Source organism: Syzygium oleosum, unplaced genomic scaffold (genome assembly GCF_021117445.2).
Source record: "Syzygium oleosum isolate NSW1041296 unplaced genomic scaffold, Sole_v2.1 Sole_v2.30, whole genome shotgun sequence".
In the NCBI taxonomy this organism is placed as follows: domain Eukaryota; kingdom Viridiplantae; phylum Streptophyta; class Magnoliopsida; order Myrtales; family Myrtaceae; genus Syzygium; species Syzygium oleosum.
In genome coordinates, this window is record NW_026607514.1 from 1,074,117 (window position 1) to 1,093,634 (window position 19,518).

Here is a 19,518-nt window from a genome sequence, read left to right on the forward strand (position 1 = left end):
AAGAAAGAAGAAAAGAAAGGAAAAGGAAGATTAATCTTGTAAGCATTGTCCCCAATTCGCTCGATAACTTTAAACGGACCATCAGCTCTTGGTATGAGCTTGTTCTTGCGTCGAGATGGAAATCTCTCTTTCCTTAAGTGAAGCCACACAAGATCTCCCGGTTCAAATTGGGCCTTCTTCCGAAACTGATTTGCTTTCTTCTGGTAAGACTCATTGGCCTTCTCGATCTTTGATCGAATTTGCTCATGAAGCTTCTTCATCGATTCAGCTCTATCTTTGCCATCAAAGCTTACTTGAGAGTTAGATGGAATTGGAATCAAATCGATGGGTGTGAGAGGATTAATTCCATAAACAACTTCAAATGGTGATCGACCATTAGTGTAACTTGGTGATCGATTGTAAGCAAATTCAGCATGCGCAAGCTTCAAATCCCAATCTTTCAAAGATTTACTCACCATGCCACGAAGAAGAGTGGTAAGAGTACGGTTGGTTACCTCTGTTTGGCCATCGGCTTGAGGATGACAAGCAGTGCTGAATAAGAGTTTGGTACCAAGCATTCTCCATAGTGTCTTCCAGAAGTAGCTTAAGAACTTGGAATCACGATCCGACACAATGGTCTTTGGTACTCCATGGAGACGAATAATCTCTTTGAAATATAAGTCAACAACATGAGATGCATCATCGGTTTTGTGACATGGCACAAAATGAGCCATTTTAGAAAACCGATCGACAACCACCATGATGGCATCTTTTCCCCTTTGAGTTCTCGGTAGAGCCACAATGAAATCCATGCTAACATCTTCCCAGGGCTGCAATGGAACCGGGAGTGGAGTATACAACCCTTGATGGAAATGACTTTTTGCTCTTTGACAAGTTGCACAGCTCGAGATAATAGCATGCACATCTCCATTTAAGCAAACGCTGCACTATTTTATCATCGATGCGTTTATAAAAACAAATAACTTATCAAATTCGAAAAGCTATCAAGATTTTCAGACTAATTTACACAAAAAGGGAAACATTTTTAAGTGCTTGGTGAGAACTTTATAGCACAATAAAATATATGGTAAATTGCAAATAAGAGCTTAAAGTGCCATCATTTTCTCAAATAAAGACCTACAATTGACTTTGTGTCAAATAAGGACTTGAAGTGACATGTCAGTCTCAAATGAGGGCATAAAGTGGCTATGTCAGTCCCAAATAAGGGCCTAATCTCGCCGGTCGCTGACTGGCAAAATATTCCAATCGATCAAGAGCATTTTCATCCAAAAATCCTTTTCATTGTAAATATTTTTTATTTTTTTTATTTCTTTTCTTTTTCTTTCTTTTCTTTCTTCGTTTTTTTAGTTTTCCCTTGTTATTCGCCATTGGCCGGTTGGCCACCGGCGAAGCACAACCAGAAAACAAAAAAGGAAAAGGAAAGAAGAAAAGAAAGGACAAAAGATAAAAAAAAAAAGAAAGAAAGTAAAAAGACAAAAATGCTCTTGCCATCTAATAAGTCATGCTCTTTTTTGAAATAAATATAGTCGCTTCATGCCCTTATTGAAATAAAATCCACTTCAGACCCTTATTTGATACAAAGTTCACTTCACATCCTTATTTGAGAATATGAATGCATTTCATGTCCTTATTTGAAATTTTTTGTAAAATATATATGGTAAATTACAAAGTTATTGCCATTTTTATGGCTCTCTTTTTTCAAGAGACAAGAGGGTCTACTGAACCCACCTGCTGTAGAAAAAAGAAAACATGTTGTGGACTGTCGTAGAAGCAAAGCATCCGTCTCTATTGACTGCGCGTGGCCGACATTGAAATTCGTACTTGTGACCTAACCGAGATGAGAATATCCCCAAACAATGATTAGGTGCATTGATTCTAGTGTGCTGAAAAAGCCAAAAAAAAGGGGTTGATTTCATTTTTTTTGGTCGAAAGGTTAATTTCATTAAGAATCCTAGAAAAAGGATTAATTCATCTTCAAATTAATTTTTATTTCACGGAAAATATCTCAAACCGGTATCCTAATAACACAATTGTCATTCCATAAGAAAACCCAAACAGCTATCTATGACACATTTATCCAAAATTTCCGTTTAAAAAAACAACGAACCAGTGCTCAATGCCCTACCTAAATCTACATTCCGTTTGCATTCAATCCAATGTCCCGTACGTGTCAATGATAGATCCGATGTGGAAAATTCTCATGTGTTTACACGCGTACATCTTAATGGAAGGTAATTTTCAGTTTGGGGTACCGGTTTGGGATTCTTGTGAGACGAAAATTAGTTTAGAGTAAATGTATCATGGGTAAAATTTTGAGATTTTTCGTTAGACTCGAATTAATTTAGGTTAAATACATCATGGATGTAACAATTTTGAGATTTTTGTGAGAGAAAATTAGCTTGGGATAAACACAATACGGGGTATCAATTTGAGATTCTTAATGGTATCAACCTAGAAAGAAAAGATGTTAGTCGCATACAATCAATTATTCGCACTCTCATTCGAAAAATTAATACTCGATTAGTGTGGATCACTTTTTTTACGACTATGACCTACCTTTATTTAAACATAATAAACATCGAGAAGAAATATCTGTTTTTGCAACCCTTTTTTCAATTCTACTGCCAGCTAAACTTATGTTACTATTTCATTGAATGTCACATGATTAAGGTCATCGTAGTTGTTGTCAAACGATATATATAATGAAATTATCTCATCGGTCGGTCCTTTTAAGGCACGTCACTTTAACATATAACTATTTCTTGAAAGGGTCCATTTGAAAGTTAGCTAGATGGTCCGACTTGATTGGAGAATGCTAGTTGAATCGAACCTAAATTTTTCAGTGGACAGTCGATATTTTCTAATTTAGCACGTGGAACCACATTTTCATCGACTCATGGGACACTATTGTCTGTCCTGTTGCCCGTGTCAATCGGTCTTTTTCGTGGTAAATATAATAATCCACATGACATATCATGTGGGTTTTGTCAAATTTGGAATAAAATAAATAGATACTTGCTAAGATATAGATGGTATGATTGCATGCAAATGATTTCATTTAAATTAGTTTAAGTGGGTTTTGTCAAATTTGGAATAAAATAAAGAAATACTTCCTAAGGTATGGTTGGTATGATTGCATGCAAATGACTTCATTTATATTGGTTTAGATGGGTTTGTGCTTCACGTGGCATAAGTCCAAATCCAGAAAAAAATAATAGGAGAAAAAAGGGGGACTGAAAGATTAGAGTAAATAAGCAATTATTGAGATCAAAGCTTTAATTAATGAAATTATATAGTTGGTAATTAGTATAGTTGATAGTATATGCCATAGGCCCAATACACTAAAAAACTCACCCCCCCAACTTTAACTGCAGTCTCAATTGTACCATAAACTTTTTTTTATCTCATAAAAAATTCTCAACTTTTGGTTCAGTCCCAATTCTATCCTAAACTTTTTTATCTCATAAAAAACCATCAACTTTTACTTGAGTCCTAAATCTGTCCCGTTAACCGTCCGTTCAAAATCGCTCTTAGTGACGTGACATTTCTACGTCATTGTTATAGTTTTTCCCAAAATTTTAGATCCAAAACGACATCATTTAGAGATGAATTTCCACGTCAGCCCAAACAACGTCTTCTTCGATCTGAAATTTGGGGAAACACTAGAGCAATCGGGGATGGCATTATTCAATTGCTCTTAATTTTAAGAGAATCTTCCTTCCATTTTGCTTGAGAATTTTCGATTTTGTACGTAGCCTTTAATCTCTCGTACTCGAGAGTCTTCCATCTCTCGTAGCCGGAGGGCTCGCGCAACTTGGCTTGGGGCGCTTGAATAGCTCGTGCTCGGGAGGTTTTCATCTCTCGGCTGTCAAGAGAAATTTTGAATAGAGGGTTAATGTGACAGATTTGAGCGTTAAGTAAAAGTTTATGATTTTTTATAAGACAAAAAAAAGTTCATGGTAAATTGGGACTGGACCCAAAGTTAGAGGTTTTTTATGGGTTAAAAAAAGTTTAGGGTAGAATTGGGATTGGACTTAAAATTAAAAAAAAATTATGGACAAAAAGAAATTTAGATTAATATTAGAGCTAAAGTTAAAGTTTGGGTTTTTTTAGGGTATTAGGCCATGTCCTAACACCTTTGTTATATGCTCGGCTTGGCCCTCAATCCATTACATCCACATACAAATGAATGAACTTATTTTTTTGGGCCTCATTTTTTTTTCTTTTTTTGGCCATATAACTGTTCAACTATTTTGTATGAAAAATAGGCTATTGAAACTTGTGTGTAAGAAAAAAATCAGATCTTTGGTTTTTTTTTTATTTAAAAAAATAATAAGGTTTGGATATCTACCCCTTAATTTTGAGTTTCGTTTTGTTGCTTTCAGGGGATACATTAGACCCGACGGGCGTCCAATTTGATTACTCATGTTTGATTAGGTGCAAAAGGTTTTTATATCGTGTTCTCTATCAATATTTAGAAATCTAAATCTACTTATATGTTTAACGGTTTCCCAAAAATCATCCCGATTCAAAGTTTTTTAGAATTGTGTATATATAAATAAAATGGCTTCAACCGATGTTACAAAAAATAAACATTATAATTAAAAAACACAAAAATTAAATCATATAATAAACAAAAAAAGAAAAAAATCCAAGCCCCATTCCAAAAAAAAGGGCTAATTCCCAAAAAAACCCCAAACTTTACATTTTGTCCCAATTATACCCTGAACTTTTTTTTGTCTCAAGAAAAACCTCAAACTTTTATCCGAGTCCCAAATCCACCCTACCATTATAACTCCAGTCAATTAACGTCGAGGAAAAAAAAAAAAAAAAACCAGCACTGCGGCGTGGCCAAGCCTTCGCTAGGTGGCCGCGCCCGCCCGCCGGGAAGGAGCGGCGGCCCTCGCCGCTGGGCCTTCCCGAAGGGCGGCGACCCTCGCCGACCCGGCGAGTCGCCGCGAGGGCTGCGGCCGATCTCGGGGGAGGGCGCGACCCTCTCCCCCGGATCGGGGCGCGGTCGGCCCTCGCCCGGCGACTCGCCGCCGACTCCCGAGCCCGCGGGTGCCGACCTCGCCGGCCTTCGTAGGCCCAGCGAGGCCGCCGCTCCTTCCCGGCGGCTGTGGCGGCGGCCACCGGCGAAGGCTTGGCCACGCCGCAGCTGCTGGTCCTTTTTTTTTTTTTCTAACGTTAATTGGATGGAGTTATAATGGTAGGGTAGATTTGGGACTCGGATAAAAGTTTGAGATTTTTCTTGAGACAAAAAAAAATTCAGAATATAATTGGGATAAAAAATAAAGTTTGGGATTTTTTTGGGAATTAGGCCCCAAAAAAAATTCATAACCCTTCCTTTTGATCTCTTTTCGATGCTTAATAGTTACAACTTCCACGGCCATGACTGGCATCCATCCATCTCTGTCAGCCGTGCTGAACCTGCTCTCTCTCTAGAAGTCATCAACTACAGAGAGCGGGTCTTCGTGCGATATTTTGCTGTCGTTGGTTTACCTGCTCTCCACTCCTCTTTTCCATTTGGACGGCTCTCTCATCTCTCTCTCTCTCTCTCTGTCTCTCTGAAGCACTTGTTCATGGCTCTGTCTGCTTCTCTTTTCCTTCACATTTCGTTCCAACTTCAATGGTTTTGCTCCATCTGAGCTATCTGGGCTGCACTCTTTCCTTTCTTGGTGACAAAAGAGGCAGACCCATATTGGAGTTGTCCTTGAATTCCTCCGGATCATTGAGATTGGGAGGTGTTTCTGGAGTGATTTTCCTTCAAAGGGGTAATGCTTTGAGACGTGGGTTCTGCTTTAAAGAGTGAGTGCCGCATCACCTTGGGCTGTACAGATCTATCTGCTGGTTGTCTTGGGCGTGCGCTTTCTCCCCGCCTTTTCTTTGTAGCTGGTTGAGATATAGGAGCAAAGGGTGTGGGAATCTTTGGTTATTAGGCTGGAAAAGACTATTCTTTGCGGGCATGCGGAGACAGTCTGCTGTGCAACAGTGAGCTCAGGATGGATGTGCTTCAGTTTGCTGCTTCCAGTTCGTTCTGTGTGAATCTGAAGGTGAATCAATGAGGTGATCAAGCTTTTCAGTTACATTGTGATGCCTTGGTTCAAAGTTTATAATTTGTGGTGATAGGTGAACGGGTGGATTGGCGGATTAGTCCCTGATTTGAGCTGTCAATGGAGGAGGTACTTTCCAAGATGGTGGTGAAAAGCTAGCAGATTAAGCCACAATTGGACCACGAGTTCGACACCCGCTCTGTGTGAGCTTCTTCCCGGTAGTTTGTGACGGATTCGACTAGGGAAAACGGGGAGTGTGGCTGTTTGGCTGGTTTGGAGTGCTTTCTGAACATCATCAGGGCGCTGAAAGGGGGCTCCTGCTTGCCGGCAGAAAGCAGGAGCCCCGTCCCTGGCTCTCCGACGACAACTAGGAAATCCTCTAAGAAAGGACCTGATGAACCATTGCACAAGGTTCCGGGGAGGATGTTCTTGAACGGTTCCAGCGAGGTCGCCTCTCTGTTTACTGTTCAAGGAAAGAAAGGGACCAACCAGGATGCCATGATTGTCTGGGAGGTTTGCTCCTTCCGATTATCCTCTTAATTGACCGACTAGTACTTTAGTATCTAAGTAGTTTTGTGGAATGATTGTGCTGGATGATCTTGTTGAGTGCGTGTTAAGGAAAAGAAAATGCGTTGCTGAAGTAGCCTAGCATGTTTCTTGAATGAGCAAGCATGTTCATGATTTGCTCTGAATTCTCTTTGGAGGCCTTTTCTTTTCCAAATTATAGAGCCTCCTTCTTACTTCTTGTGTGCTCATGCATCTGCTAGGCTTGGATACTAGCGTCAAATAACCATGCTTATCAAGCAACCGAGCAAATACTCTTCTATTGGAAAATATTGCTGAGTTTCTGAAACTCTTTTTACGTAATTGTTCACATAGTGTAAAATCCTATACATCTTTGACCATAGCCTACTAAATATGTTTCAACTGATTGATTAATCCATTCTGGTTTGATCCAGTAAGTGCTTGCTCTCTGTGTCTTTTATCAGCAATTTTCTCTGAATAGAACACGTGGGAGTTGATGTTGGCGAATGCATAATAGGGCCTTCTAAATGTGTTTTACTCATTCTGGAAATTTTTTGGAATTTTAGAACTTTGGGTCCAGGACAGACACGATATTTTGTGGTGTCTTTGATGGACACGGTCCATATGGTCATTTGGTGGCAAAGAGAGTCAGGGACTCTCTTCCACTGAAAGTGCGTGCTCACTGGAGAGTCAATCTAAACAGTGAAGATGTCAGAGAGATCAGCATCATCACAACGGAAAGCATGTCTCCTGGAGAGACTGCCCTTGTATCTGCCGGTGAAGAGACAAGGACCTCCGCGGAGCTCGAGGAAACGGAAAAGCAGGTGGAGATCTTCCAAACGCTGAAAGAATCATTTTTGAAGGCTTTTAAAGTCATGGATAGAGAACTCAGAATGCAGAGGAAAATCGATTGCTTCTGCAGTGGCACTACAGCAGTTACATTAGTCAAACGGGTCTGACTTCTGAACCTTGATGTCATTGGTTGACCAATGTCCGGATCTTTTAATCCACCTATTTGATCACGAATCACTTGATTGTCAAATAGGGTCATTATGTTGTCATCGGAAATGTGGGAGACTCCAGAGCTGTCCTGGGTACACGAGATAAAGATGGTTCTCTTATTGCAGTTCAGTTGACTGTGGATCTAAAACCCAGCATTCCAGGTTGCTTTTCTTACTCTTTCTTGAAAGTAGTTCCTTAGTTGAATAAGCTGAAGATTTTGCCCCTTGTATATCGTAGGATAGAAGGGTAAGATAATAAACAAGTGCATTGAGAATCTGATTTTGGAGCACAAATACTATAAGCAGATATCAGAGCTGTTGTATCACTCATCTGTCTCTTTTATTCCCCTCACAGCGGAAGCAGAAAGGATTCGCAAATGCAGGGGGAGAGTTTTTGCACTTCAGGATGAACCAGAAGTTGCCAGGGTTTGGTTGCCAAACAATAACTCTCCTGGCCTCGCAATGGCTCGGGCTTTTGGAGATTTCTGCCTTAAAAATTTTGGTCTAATCTCTGTGCCTGATTTGTCATGTCTCTGCCTAAGTGAGAAAGATGAATTTATTGTCTTGGCTTCTGACGGGGTGAGTGACACATCTTGAATTTACAGCCTGTCATCTTCTGTATTCTGTTCCAATTTTCTTTATATCCCGGGCTTCACATTTTGTTTTTGTTTATTTTTTCATCTCATGCAGATCTGGGATGTGCTATCGAACAAGGAAGTGGTAGAAATTATAGCATCAGCCCCTGCACGTTCCTCTGCATCAAGAGCACTGGTTGAGTATGCTGTTAGAGCTTGGAGGCACAAGTACCCTTCTTCAAAAGTCGATGACTGCGCTGCTGTCTGCCTCTTCCTTGACATGAGCAACTCATCTGCTGCTTCCAGCACAAAGTCCCACAATCAGCTCGCTTCTGTGGATGATCAATCTGAGATGTTCAGCGAGAAAGATCTGCTGATCTCAAGACCCATCCAAAATGACTCGGAGATCACGACTGAAGAAAGCAATGAAGATGCGGCAAAGCTGGAAGAAATGCAGTCAGAATCAGAAACGGACTGGTCTGCCCTAGAAGGAGTGTCTCGTGTGAACACTCTAGTAAATCTTCCCAGGTTTGTGCCAGGGAGGGAGGACAAAAGGAAGGATGCTGGAGAGAAGAGCCATATGTAAAGCGCAAGGAATGTGTGCACATGTGCTTTTTGTTGACTTAAGTTTCATCTGAATAAACTCTGCAATCTTTTTTTGTTCTTTTTAGTCACAGAGATGATTACTGGGAGGTCCATGGTAGTTGTTAATTTGTTCCTGGGAGGTGGCCCGGGCTGTATTAGAATGTCTGGGGGATTTTCTCTCTCTGGTGTATACTCCACCTCAATTTTTGTAACATCCACGGTGTCAATAGTCATTCTTTGAGAATTATGTATTATAATGGTTAATATGAATGTGGTAGTGTTCATCTTAATCATTTTAAGTAGACAGGGACAGTATGCACTTACAAGACTGACTTTTTCTATTAATTTGTTTAACCCAGTGATAGAGATAGAGAGACAGAGAATTCGAACTTTGATCCTCATTGTCATTGATGAAGAAGATTTTCTTTTTTTGGTCGGACATTGTTGATGTTTAGTTTCCCAATTTCCAGCTTTCCTTCCTGCAAAAGATGCACAAACTGACCCTGATGATTCACCTCAGTTTGTCTATCATGGCTAAGCATTTTCAGTTCCTTTATCTTTCGTGCCATGTCGGTTTCATTACTATGTAATTCACATATTCATGTACCAGAAGCTATGATCTGAGGTATGCTTATGTTGACAATGTCTAGCTTTATGGCAAGATCTGAATTTGGACTTGGAGGATCTCAGAGGCAGGGCATAGCTTACAGAATTTCCTATGTTTTTTGTCTTCTGCTTGAGCTAAACCTTGCCATATTTATTTTTTCCAGGAAAAAAATCAAATTTCTACCTCTACGTCCAGCCATGCAAGTTGTGGGCCCATGTAATCTCCCTCAGAGAAATAAGTGGTCAAACAAGTACATGGCTTCCACCTTATCCGGAGTGAGAGGAGAAAGACCACAAAAACAATAGGAAGCTCTTAATCCTACCGCATACTTGTACCATTACCAGAATGGGAGGATATGACTGCTGCTGCTCTCGTCACTTCCTCTACCGCCACGGCCAGCGGAGGCCGCCTTCGCCAGAGCAGCTGCCGCAACACTTGCGTTTTTGTCTCCAAGTCACCAACTTATACCCCTCGTTCCCTTCATGACCACCACAAGTTTTTACTCAGAGGTTTGGCCACTTTAATTTCTGCGGCCTCTTCTTTCTGTAGGAGACATGCTTTCTGAGTGCTCGTTTCGGCATGCTTTCTAGAACTGTGTTTGGAATGATGTAATTCCGTTTATCACAACAAAGTAACGTGGTTCGTGATATTGACAAAACATGTATGCTCAAATTTTGAAGAAAAGCAGTGTCATTATATTGGAAACATGAACTTGCTAATTAACACTTTAACTCGACCACAACTACCTCTGCCAGTTGACAGGACACAACTGGCACCACATGTCCAAGCCATCTTCCAGTCATCCTTGCAAAGTTTCTTTCATTTCATTCGTAGCATCTATAAAACGGGGTTAAGAAATGTGATCATCGCTTATTCATAGAGAGATGGATTTGGATGGAAATTGGCAGGAGTGCTCTTTTCATATTCACCTGAATATAAAAAGCTTGTTTAGGATATAACTGGAATATGAAAGTGGAGCAGCTATATGCTGTCTTATAAGAGGAGCTACGTTTTGTTTTCAAGAACAAGAAGTGTTGATGCCTTTTATTTTATGGCGATATGCATCATGGTCGTTTTGCAGTTACCAATGATTCGTCGAGGGGGACAGAGTTGTCCCAAGATCGCAGTTTGGAAAGATTGGAGGCTGATAAAATTGTCGATGGTATGGATTTTGGTGAGCTGTGCAATGAGTTTGAGTGCATAAGTAGCCCTTTGGTGGAATCTACGGCTAGACAACTCGCCCGTGATATCTTTGAACTTCGTGAAGGCAATCGTGCCCTCGGGACATATGCTGTGTCTGTCAAATACAAGGTATCACTTTGTTCTGGCACGACCCTGTAGAGAATGTATAGAGTGTATTGTTGACTCATTGTACTCACCTATGATGATTTAGTATCTGCATATAAAAGTTAGAAGTGATCATTCATCAAATGCACATTTCGTTGCTTATTGATATTCTCATCATTTGATGGCTTATCAATCCAGACCTTCTGTCTTGGCTTCCGAATTTCTTTCTTCTCCTTGAGAGTTGACAACACCTCATCTGGAACTATTCTTTGTTGGCTCTTACTACTTCGAACTAAGCTTCTGTTGCAGGATCCAGTTAGAAGTTTCACTGGTCGTGAGAAATATAAGCGACCATTATGGGTTACTAGAGCATTGGACAATCCCTCTGTGGTAAGTTCATGTTTAAACAAGTATGCATATACATCAATTGCATTTGTTTTTGTAGTTTCTGTCTTTTTTCTTATTTTGGATGGTAAGCTTAGTAGTGCAGTAAAAGACTAGCCCCTTATGGTGAAAACCAGTAATACATTGCTTCAAAGTTGGAGTCTTGTTCCGACTCCTGACTTGATCTGGATAGACAGCGCAAGTCACGCTGATTTGTTCTGGAAGGTGCAGTGCCTATCTATGTAATATCTGCTGTGTCACTGTACTTTTACAGGCTGTCCAAGAAATGGTGATGCTGTCAACGAGTGTCTTAAGTATCAAGTGGACAATTAGAGGGAAGCCTAAATCCGCAATTTCGAGTGTGGGAGGGGACTTAATAATCAAAGTCACCTCCAAATTTACTTTGAACCAGATCAGTGGCCAAGTGATCGAGCACGAAGAAATTTGGGATTTGTCGGCATCATCACCTATTGCTCAAGCATTTTTCTGGACTTCGCGGCGTCTCTTTGCTACAGTTGAGACTGGAAAAGATTTGACAGAGTACGTCAAGAATTTCACCGGCCGCTTGTCAACTAAAAAAGAGAACATGGATATTTATCCTGATCCCTCGGGTGATCCAACCAAAGTGAGTCTGTCTGGTAAATACTGTGAAAATTAGTTGGCAATCAGATGGCTTCTCTTCCGTGGTTCAAAAATGTGTTAGCTTTGATGCATATTGTCATTAGTCATGACTTTTGAGTATGCATCACACGCATGCCATACATCATCATGTAGTATGGGACAATGGGCAGGTGTTAACGAAGGAAGGATGAAAAGACTTGCATGAGTTGAAAAGAATAGGAAAGATGCAATGTCTGTAACAATGAGTCAGTCTTAAGTTCATTCCAAGCCGTGAATTGGAACATGAAAATGCGGTAAAGGCTCCTATCTTGGGAAGACTAGGAAAATCACATATGAATCGAGACACCTCATCATCTATTTTTTATTATCGTAGTGTCTAACGCTCGTTCCTCACCGAGCAAAGCTTCTCACTTATTCTGAAAGGTGCTGCTACCGTGACTTGATTTAAGTACCGTTGTGCGGATTCTTATGATTCTTAAGCTGCCTATATCCTTGCCTTGTATTGCAAGAGTCCTCCTTTCCATCATTTCTAGTTGCAACAGGCATTTGTTTCATTCAACTACATCCCATTTCCAAGTTTCTGCATTTTTCGGTAGCTTAAACTGCAGTCCAAACATTTTGTCGGCATATCTGCGATGAAATTTGTTCAATCACCATTTTTTTCTTTCATTACCTCCCATTAACACGCGACATAATCTGTTTGATGCAGTTCTTCCAGAGGGACGCCGGCTTCCAGCAAGACCTCTACCAAATAGCACTGTTCCTGGCGGTCCTCTATTTTGTTGTACAGTTCTTGAGGACAACCTTATAGACTCTGGCTACACGCTGTGTGTAAAAGCAATTAGTTACTGTAAGTATTGTATGAGAAGTTATACCTCATGGAAGAAAACTGCAAGTCACTGCACTGGGCATACTGTTTCTGTAAAAACATTTCTGTCCCTTTTGTTTGCTTAATGGTATAGTTCCCTCCAAGTGTCCTTTAGTTACATCATGTATGATCCGATAATTGCCGACTAATTAACTCGCATATACGCATATGACCCCATAAAACTTCATGTTGTTCATTCGTAGCCAAACTTGATGAAAGTTTATATGACATTGGATTTCATCATTGTTGGCCTGGAAAATAATTGATTTTGTGCGAAGCGAATGTCAGCAACTAGACATCTTTCTTTGTTTCCAAAAAGAGGGAATTTTGGAAACATCCACAAAACATTCACTTACAAGAACAACTGTCCACATATTGTAGAACCAGAACATCCTTAACCTCTATTATATACACGGGACGGTTCTTTGACCAGAAGGCTGCTTTCTAATGTTCATTGTCGGATACGCTGGAAACTGAGACATACTTCACTACCCTTTTGACCTGAACTTGGTAAGAAGAAAACCGTGATTGTTACATAGGTCCTGGATTTCTGTAACCTATTGCTGCCAAGACTGCACCAGCTATAACTGTGAATGCATCAATATGAGATTGTCTTTGTAGAATATATTGTGAGATTTGGTGAGACCACTGCAAACTGTTCTGAAAGCTTAAGCTGTTAGATGAAGGCATGATTTAATATTTAACCTCCAACTATGACACCATGTGACATCTAGTGGGACCATTGCCAACTGCTTAAAAAACTTACACTGTTAAATGAAGACGTGATTTAATATTTAATTATTCTAACAAATCTGATACTAGATTACCGCACGACTCTTTATATTTGCATCATTCTTTTCCAACCACTAGCGAGTATGCTCAAATGCCCATATTTGGCGTGCAACTAGACTGCAATTCTCAGATAAATTAAGACAGGTTGGCAGAAAAACTCTTCACTGAATTTTGGTTTTGCTATATTACGAAGCAGATGCTAACCCAAAACAACCAAATATGAGCATCCGCCAATTCAAGAAGGCAGACCACTTCATCTAGAATGTCTTTAGGAGGCATCAATCAGAGTCTTTGGTGTAATTGCGCTGCAGAATTAGTTGCACTTAAGTAGCACATTAATTCTTTATGTTATTAAATGAATCATACCAATCCCGCCAACATCAATTAAAATATGCGCTCGACAAAAGAAAGGAAAGGAATGAATGCTGCACAAGGCTTCTTGGTTTTTTTTTATCTTACTCTCGGCCATGTTGAACAGGTTCAAATCATGCTACAACATGAAAGTGTACAGCACCCCGACTAGCAATGGCAAGACTGCTGATATTCTTAGGCTGACAAGTTTGGAACTAGAACCTATGTCATGAGCCCCAACAGCGTAAGTTGCTCCAGACTCTTCATCTTTCACTGTGATGTTCGAGGAACCTGAAATCAGATATTGCAAATACCAAAAGCATGAGCTGAAATAACAAAAAGGTTCAAATGTCTTGCGTACACTATGACGCACATTTCGCACTTCAATAATTCCAAGAGAAATAGAACGAATGTCTCTTACGCTCTAGAAATACTCTGCAAGATAAGTATTACCAACAACAATATCCATACTCTTCAACTAAAAAGATACTTGATAAACAACAAGCTGGCAGAAGATAAAATAAAGATATAATCACACTTACAATTGTAGTCAACCCAACCAATCGTCTGGTTCTCAAGATCATACAATACCAGCTTATTGGAGAGCACCAAATCTGCATGCGAAAAACGTAGGTGGAGTTGTCAAATTTAAATAGTGATTTCCGTCATATCAATTAGTTCGCTACATCAAGACATCATGTGTGTATTATCGTAACATTCCTCCTTCATTAACAAATTCAACTCCATGAAAATGAAGCTCATTCATCCTCGGAATCTTGACCCTTTATCCGCCTCTGATTTTCTACAAACACTGCTGATGGACATTCCACTACATTATTAAGGATTAGCTCCTTTCTTGAACTTTCACCTTCTAGAAGATTTGATTGAGAGATTACAGGCTAAAATGACTTGAATACAAACTTTACTTCCCATGTGATTTGACCTGAGGATGCCATGATGCTTAATGACAACAGTACAAAAAATATGTTTAAAAGAGAAAGGAATATACCTCCCAATAGGGTGATATCTTTCCCATCCTTAGATTGCATCTCACCGCTCATAAAACCAACGCACCAGATATTATCCTGTCAAATGTTCAAGTTAGAATTGGTTTATTGGGATAGCCGTATCTGGATTCATGTCCAACAGGTAACAAGTGAACTCCCAGTTTGTACTCTACACTTGTTTTTTTTGCTAAAGAAAATTAAGGCAACTGAAGAAAGAAAGAAAATTGGTTTATTAGGATAGCACTATCTCAATGCACATCCAACAAGCAAAAGTGAAATTTCAGTTTCTAATCTACATTTGGTCAACTGAAGAAAGAAAATATGCTTCCCTTGAGCGAAAACAACAATTATGAAAAAAGGAGGATTGAAGATGATTTTAAACACACTGCACTGCTGTCAATTGTAGAAACTGTAATGAATATTACACAAACCAGGTCTTTCATAAACAGTAATCCACACACTTAAACTCTGCCAAAGTGAGTACGAAAAACAATGCCACAGAGAGGAATAAACCCAGCGTTACTTTTTATTACGGACAAAAAAAAACTAAATTTATATGAAAAGAACCGCGAGCTTAAAAATTCATCATCGCTGTAGATTTAAAATGAGAAGCAAAGTTCTCTAGCTAAAATCTTCATAAAGGATTTGAAAGTAAGCATGACTAGGAAGGCGGTTATAGAAGAATAATGAGCACATTTTACTTACACGATATTGAAATAAGTAATCGTGAGGATAAACCGCTAGAGCAAGTGACCCGTTGAAGTGAAACTTTACCACCGGAAATCCATCGTCAACACTGAAGAAAACAGGGAAAGGAAAAAGAAAGATGATTTGGCATAAATCCTTGTAGCTTCAGTGAACTTAGATACTTCTCTTGCCTAAACAACTCAAACCGTCTGGCCCATTGTTTTCAAATAAATGGGTCTAAACACATTGAAATAACATCTCAAACAATACACAAGACAACATCCTATCAATGAGTAATACTAACTTGTAAGACACCAATAATCATCGGTACGCATCAACAGCAATCTGATTTATTGCATTCAGGAGATATTTTTAAACACATTCATGCCGATACAGACCTTGTCCTAGCCCTTACCTTCCAACAAACTGGAAACAACTAAATTGTTCCTCAACAGTATGTAGTTCCAGTCCAGGCTGCTGAGCCATAATCTGATGAAGTTATCACAAAGAGTTAAAAAATACTGAGAAAAAAAAGTAAGGGGCAGAAAATATAGGAGAATCAGTCTATACCTTTTCCATAAGTGGGTTATACACGTCACTCGGAAGATAGGTCAATGTTGTGCCACTGTCAATTATTGCTTCTTTCCCATCTCCAGAGCTGAATATATCTGTTGGAAGTTCTAGATAATCACCACCCACCTCAACAGCCTTCATGACAACATTGTAATGTGCCCTAAAGTAATTGATGAAAATAGAATCACTTTATGTAAGCTGAGATCTAACCTAATTGCCTAATGGATGCCTACAATGTATATAGAATTGAACATGAATAAAAGATCAAACCAAGTACAGAGTCCGATGCAGTACAAATGAAGACTAATGGATGTCAAATAGTGAAAGGAAGAGGAGACCCCGATATCACCAGCACATTCTCTCCTCTTTTTTTTAGTGGAATGTTAATAAAAAATTGAAGCCCTAAATTCAAGGACCAAATGTATTTAATCATAAAAAATGCTTGCCTCCCATCGTCATTATATTAGAAGGCATTTAAGCAATATAAATCACTTCAAAGGGAACCCTCTAACATGGCTAGAAATATGCATTAGAATAATGTAGTAGCTATACTTATGTGTAAGAGAAAGTGCTCTGCAAATGAAAAACAAAGAAATTAAATAATCTGAGCTGCTGAGAATCTTTCTGAGTAAAATACCAGCTAATCTCTTTATTTAATGGGATAATGACACAAATAGTCCATAAACTTTGACCTAATCTGCAATGTGGTCCTTAAACTTTTAATTTGTTCGATGTGGTCCTTAGAGTTTCAATACCTGTTCAAGTTAATACCCGGACTATATGAAAATGTTCAATGTTATCGTTCCATTAAATCAAGTTCAAGGACAACATTGAACATTTTCATATAGTTCAAGGACTAGATTGAACATATATCAAAAGTTTAGGGACCACATTGAACAAATTGAAAGTTCAGGGACGACATTGCACATTGGGTTAAAGTTTAGGGATCGCATTGAACAAATTGAAAGTTGAGGGACCACATTGCACATCGGGCCAAAGTTCAGGGATCATTTGTGTCATTTTTTCTTATTTAATTAGCATTTCAAACCATTAAAAAACTATTGTAATTTCATTTACTATAGTTATGTTCTCCTTATGAAACTACAAGACTATCTTTAGCTACTTCTGCAAAACCAGTCTTTTAAATCTTCTTCCTCAAATTGCTTGAGCCTCTGACAACAAGCACAGTAATGAAAGATATGCCAAACAAGGACCCTTCGGTAAATGATAAGGATCTATGACAATTGAGGAGACAAACAAGCCAGAAAAGCACAATATGATGTAGGACAACAGTGAGATGACAGAAAGAGATACAGAATAAAAATGAGAAGTGTAACATATAAAGAGCCCTTAGTGAACCAAAGAAGTTTCTAGATTGTATCCCAATGTAAAGATTTGGAAAACTGCATCAACTTTGCCAGGCACGAGAAGAGCTTATTAGGTACATCAAACTGCTAGGTCGAAGATCAATGTAAAGAATAAAGATAAAATTGGAAACATAACAAACAATAACGTAACAAGTTAAATGAGATGTTTTGTGCAAGGATCAGGCCACGTACTGATCAGGTACCAATGGAGTAGTATTGACTCTTGGCTGCACCACTTCCCCGATAGCAAATATTCCACCACCATTTACACTATCCAAGCAGTGTGCAAAAACCTTTTTCACCTTTCCAGATGAAGCAAGCTGAGAAAGCATGGATGAGTTTGCTTGTCCAAAACCAAGAATACCATCAAGAGCTGCAGATGATGTGCCCAGCCCTCCAGATTGCTGAGCTGCACACCTGTTCACCAACATAACATGTTAAGGATAGAGAACCAGCATGCAACTGAAAATGAATTGCATAAGAGGGAAACTTCTTATAACAAGAATGCAATAAAACATTTATATTTACATTCATCACTCTCAAGATGTAAACCGGAAAAAAAGGGTTAATAATAAAAATCCAAACATCGAGAGACAAGTTAAACCGGTTCAGATCAAACAGCCCATTGAGGTTCACCAGCATATCAAAATAAATTCCATGTAAAAATTAGTCTCTTCTTTTAGGATCTATATCCAAGTGCCTGGCAAAAGGAGGAGTTTTTCAAGTAATGTTTAACAAGTAAAGATGCTTTGCAAGTAAATAAGCAGCTGCTACAAGTGCTAGTATAACTAAAACGGATCACCCCTTTCTAGTCAATGCTGAGCAAAAACCGGCCGCGAAAGAACATGTCGAGACATGATTCTCTACACTTACCCAGTGCAATATGTGAAATCCTACTACTCTCAGAGAAGCATTATATTGTTGGTTGAGCAACCTACCCAAATATCACACTCGAATTCGAGGATGATGCTCGAAGATTCCCAGTCACTTGATCTAATTGTACATTATCCTCAACAAAGTATCCTGAAGTTGTGCTTCCATCTCCATAAGAAAGTTTATATTCGCAAAGCATGTCAGGCTTGCAACCAGGAAGGAGGGTATGGTACGTGGAAGTGCAAAAATCTTGATCACAAGTGACCAGGTCTGCTGTACTTGAGCCTTTTGGATCATAAAGAGTCAAATCCACCTGTTATAGGATAAGAATAATAAAATGAATTCTCATAGAAGATCAATGTGATTCGGAAACCCAGTTGCAAAGTCCAACAGTCATTTCAATCTGTCATAGGTGCAGTTCAAAGATGTAAGGAGTACAACAACATACCCCGAGATCGCTCTTCTTGGGACACTTGTCGCAGCCAATGCAGTTAACCCAAAAGATGTCGCTTCCCGTGTCAACTTGCACATAATAATCCTTGGAGGGAGTCCCAATTCCAATTTTCGCAAAGTAGAGGCTACATAAACATAACCCAACAATGTGCTCTCATGAGAAACAGGACGGTCATGATATCCAAGTCAATTTGGCTCGACACATAATAAATTCAAAAAGAATCAAACCAAAAAGATTGCAGACTTTGATATAACTTGAATCATCTCAATGGAACTTCAGACTGGACTTTTACAAACATTAACTATACCATGGACGCCTCTCTTCTCATCGTCCTGTGCTGCCAAAGTCAACATATAGTTTAACAGGGACACAACAGACTAGGAAGTCAACACGAAACAGGCCTCGGCATGTACAAAAACGCGGGAAGGTGACGAGAAGACGTCGCATCAAAGTCGGTGACAAAACCATGCCAACGTTCCAACACCCGCCTCGCGGAGGAGACAGCTTGCGGAGCTCAAATTTCAACAGACGAGACGCCGCCCCGCAAACACGAAGAACCGACCACAAGAGGTCAAACCCAAGGGAGGAGGCAAAGCAGGAATAGAAAAAGGGAAAAATCACCCAGTATCGGTGGGGGCGCCCTTGCCACCCAGGGGGAGATCGACGGCGGAGAGGAGCCGGCCGTGGCGGCGGGCGTCGTGCGACCTCATGTCGCCCAGCCTCTCCCGGCGTCCCTCGAACCTGTGGTGCACCTTCAGCACCATGTTGTCCGCGGCCGCCACCGACGCCAGAACGAGCACCACCACCACCACCGCCGCCGCCGCCGCCGCCGCAGGCGATCTCGCCGGACCCATTTCGCGGCGAGCTCTCTCCCTCCCTCTGTTTCTCTCTGTCTCTCTGTCTCGGGA

The 19,518-nt window shown here is 39.9% G+C and overlaps 3 protein-coding genes across 3 annotated transcripts; 2 read left to right on the plus strand and 1 right to left on the minus strand.

Annotated features, from left to right (window-relative positions):
• The first annotated feature begins 5,443 nt into the window (after positions 1–5,443).
• LOC115690145 (probable protein phosphatase 2C 33) lies at positions 5,444–9,009 on the plus strand. The gene is made up of 6 exons (XM_030616403.2): positions 5,444–6,053; positions 6,130–6,566; positions 7,145–7,531; positions 7,624–7,741; positions 7,935–8,158; positions 8,270–9,009. Exons 2-6 carry the CDS (start codon positions 6,477–6,479, stop codon positions 8,738–8,740), a joined length of 1,290 nt encoding a protein of 429 aa, XP_030472263.1. The 5' UTR covers positions 5,444–6,053; positions 6,130–6,476; the 3' UTR covers positions 8,741–9,009.
• A 137-nt stretch (positions 9,010–9,146) lies between these two features.
• LOC115690147 (uncharacterized) lies at positions 9,147–12,610 on the plus strand. The gene is made up of 5 exons (XM_030616405.2): positions 9,147–9,855; positions 10,428–10,657; positions 10,943–11,023; positions 11,292–11,642; positions 12,348–12,610. Exons 1-5 carry the CDS (start codon positions 9,702–9,704, stop codon positions 12,447–12,449), a joined length of 918 nt encoding a protein of 305 aa, XP_030472265.2. The 5' UTR covers positions 9,147–9,701; the 3' UTR covers positions 12,450–12,610.
• A 978-nt stretch (positions 12,611–13,588) lies between these two features.
• LOC115690144 (aspartic proteinase 36-like) lies at positions 13,589–19,518 on the minus strand. Its single transcript, XM_030616400.2, has 10 exons — positions 19,232–19,518; positions 18,605–18,734; positions 18,222–18,469; positions 17,476–17,700; positions 15,914–16,076; positions 15,759–15,832; positions 15,362–15,452; positions 14,659–14,734; positions 14,192–14,263; positions 13,589–13,940 (listed from the first exon to the last, which is right to left on the minus strand). Exons 1-10 carry the CDS (start codon positions 19,462–19,464, stop codon positions 13,789–13,791), a joined length of 1,464 nt encoding a protein of 487 aa, XP_030472260.2. The 5' UTR covers positions 19,465–19,518; the 3' UTR covers positions 13,589–13,788.

Bases quoted from the DNA above. Each gene is read 5' to 3' on its own strand.
- LOC115690145 (XM_030616403.2), top strand. From the start codon at position 6,477: ATGTTCTTGAACGGTTCCAGCGAGGTCGCCTCTCTGTTTACTGTTCAA. The intron at 6,567-7,144 runs GTTTGCTCCTTC...TTGGAATTTTAG, and splicing joins ATGCCATGATTGTCTGGGAG to AACTTTGGGTCCAGGACAGA. The intron at 7,742-7,934 runs GTTGCTTTTCTT...TTCCCCTCACAG, and splicing joins TCTAAAACCCAGCATTCCAG to CGGAAGCAGAAAGGATTCGC.
- LOC115690147 (XM_030616405.2), top strand. From the start codon at position 9,702: ATGACTGCTGCTGCTCTCGTCACTTCCTCTACCGCCACGGCCAGCGGA. The intron at 9,856-10,427 runs GTTTGGCCACTT...GTCGTTTTGCAG, and splicing joins CCACAAGTTTTTACTCAGAG to TTACCAATGATTCGTCGAGG. The intron at 11,024-11,291 runs GTAAGTTCATGT...GTACTTTTACAG, and splicing joins CATTGGACAATCCCTCTGTG to GCTGTCCAAGAAATGGTGAT.
- LOC115690144 (XM_030616400.2), bottom strand. From the start codon at position 19,464: ATGGGTCCGGCGAGATCGCCTGCGGCGGCGGCGGCGGCGGCGGTGGTG. The intron at 14,735-15,361 runs GTAAGTAAAATG...AACATTTGACAG, and splicing joins ATTACTTATTTCAATATCGT to GATAATATCTGGTGCGTTGG. The intron at 14,264-14,658 runs GTATATTCCTTT...TTTCGCATGCAG, and splicing joins AGATATCACCCTATTGGGAG to ATTTGGTGCTCTCCAATAAG.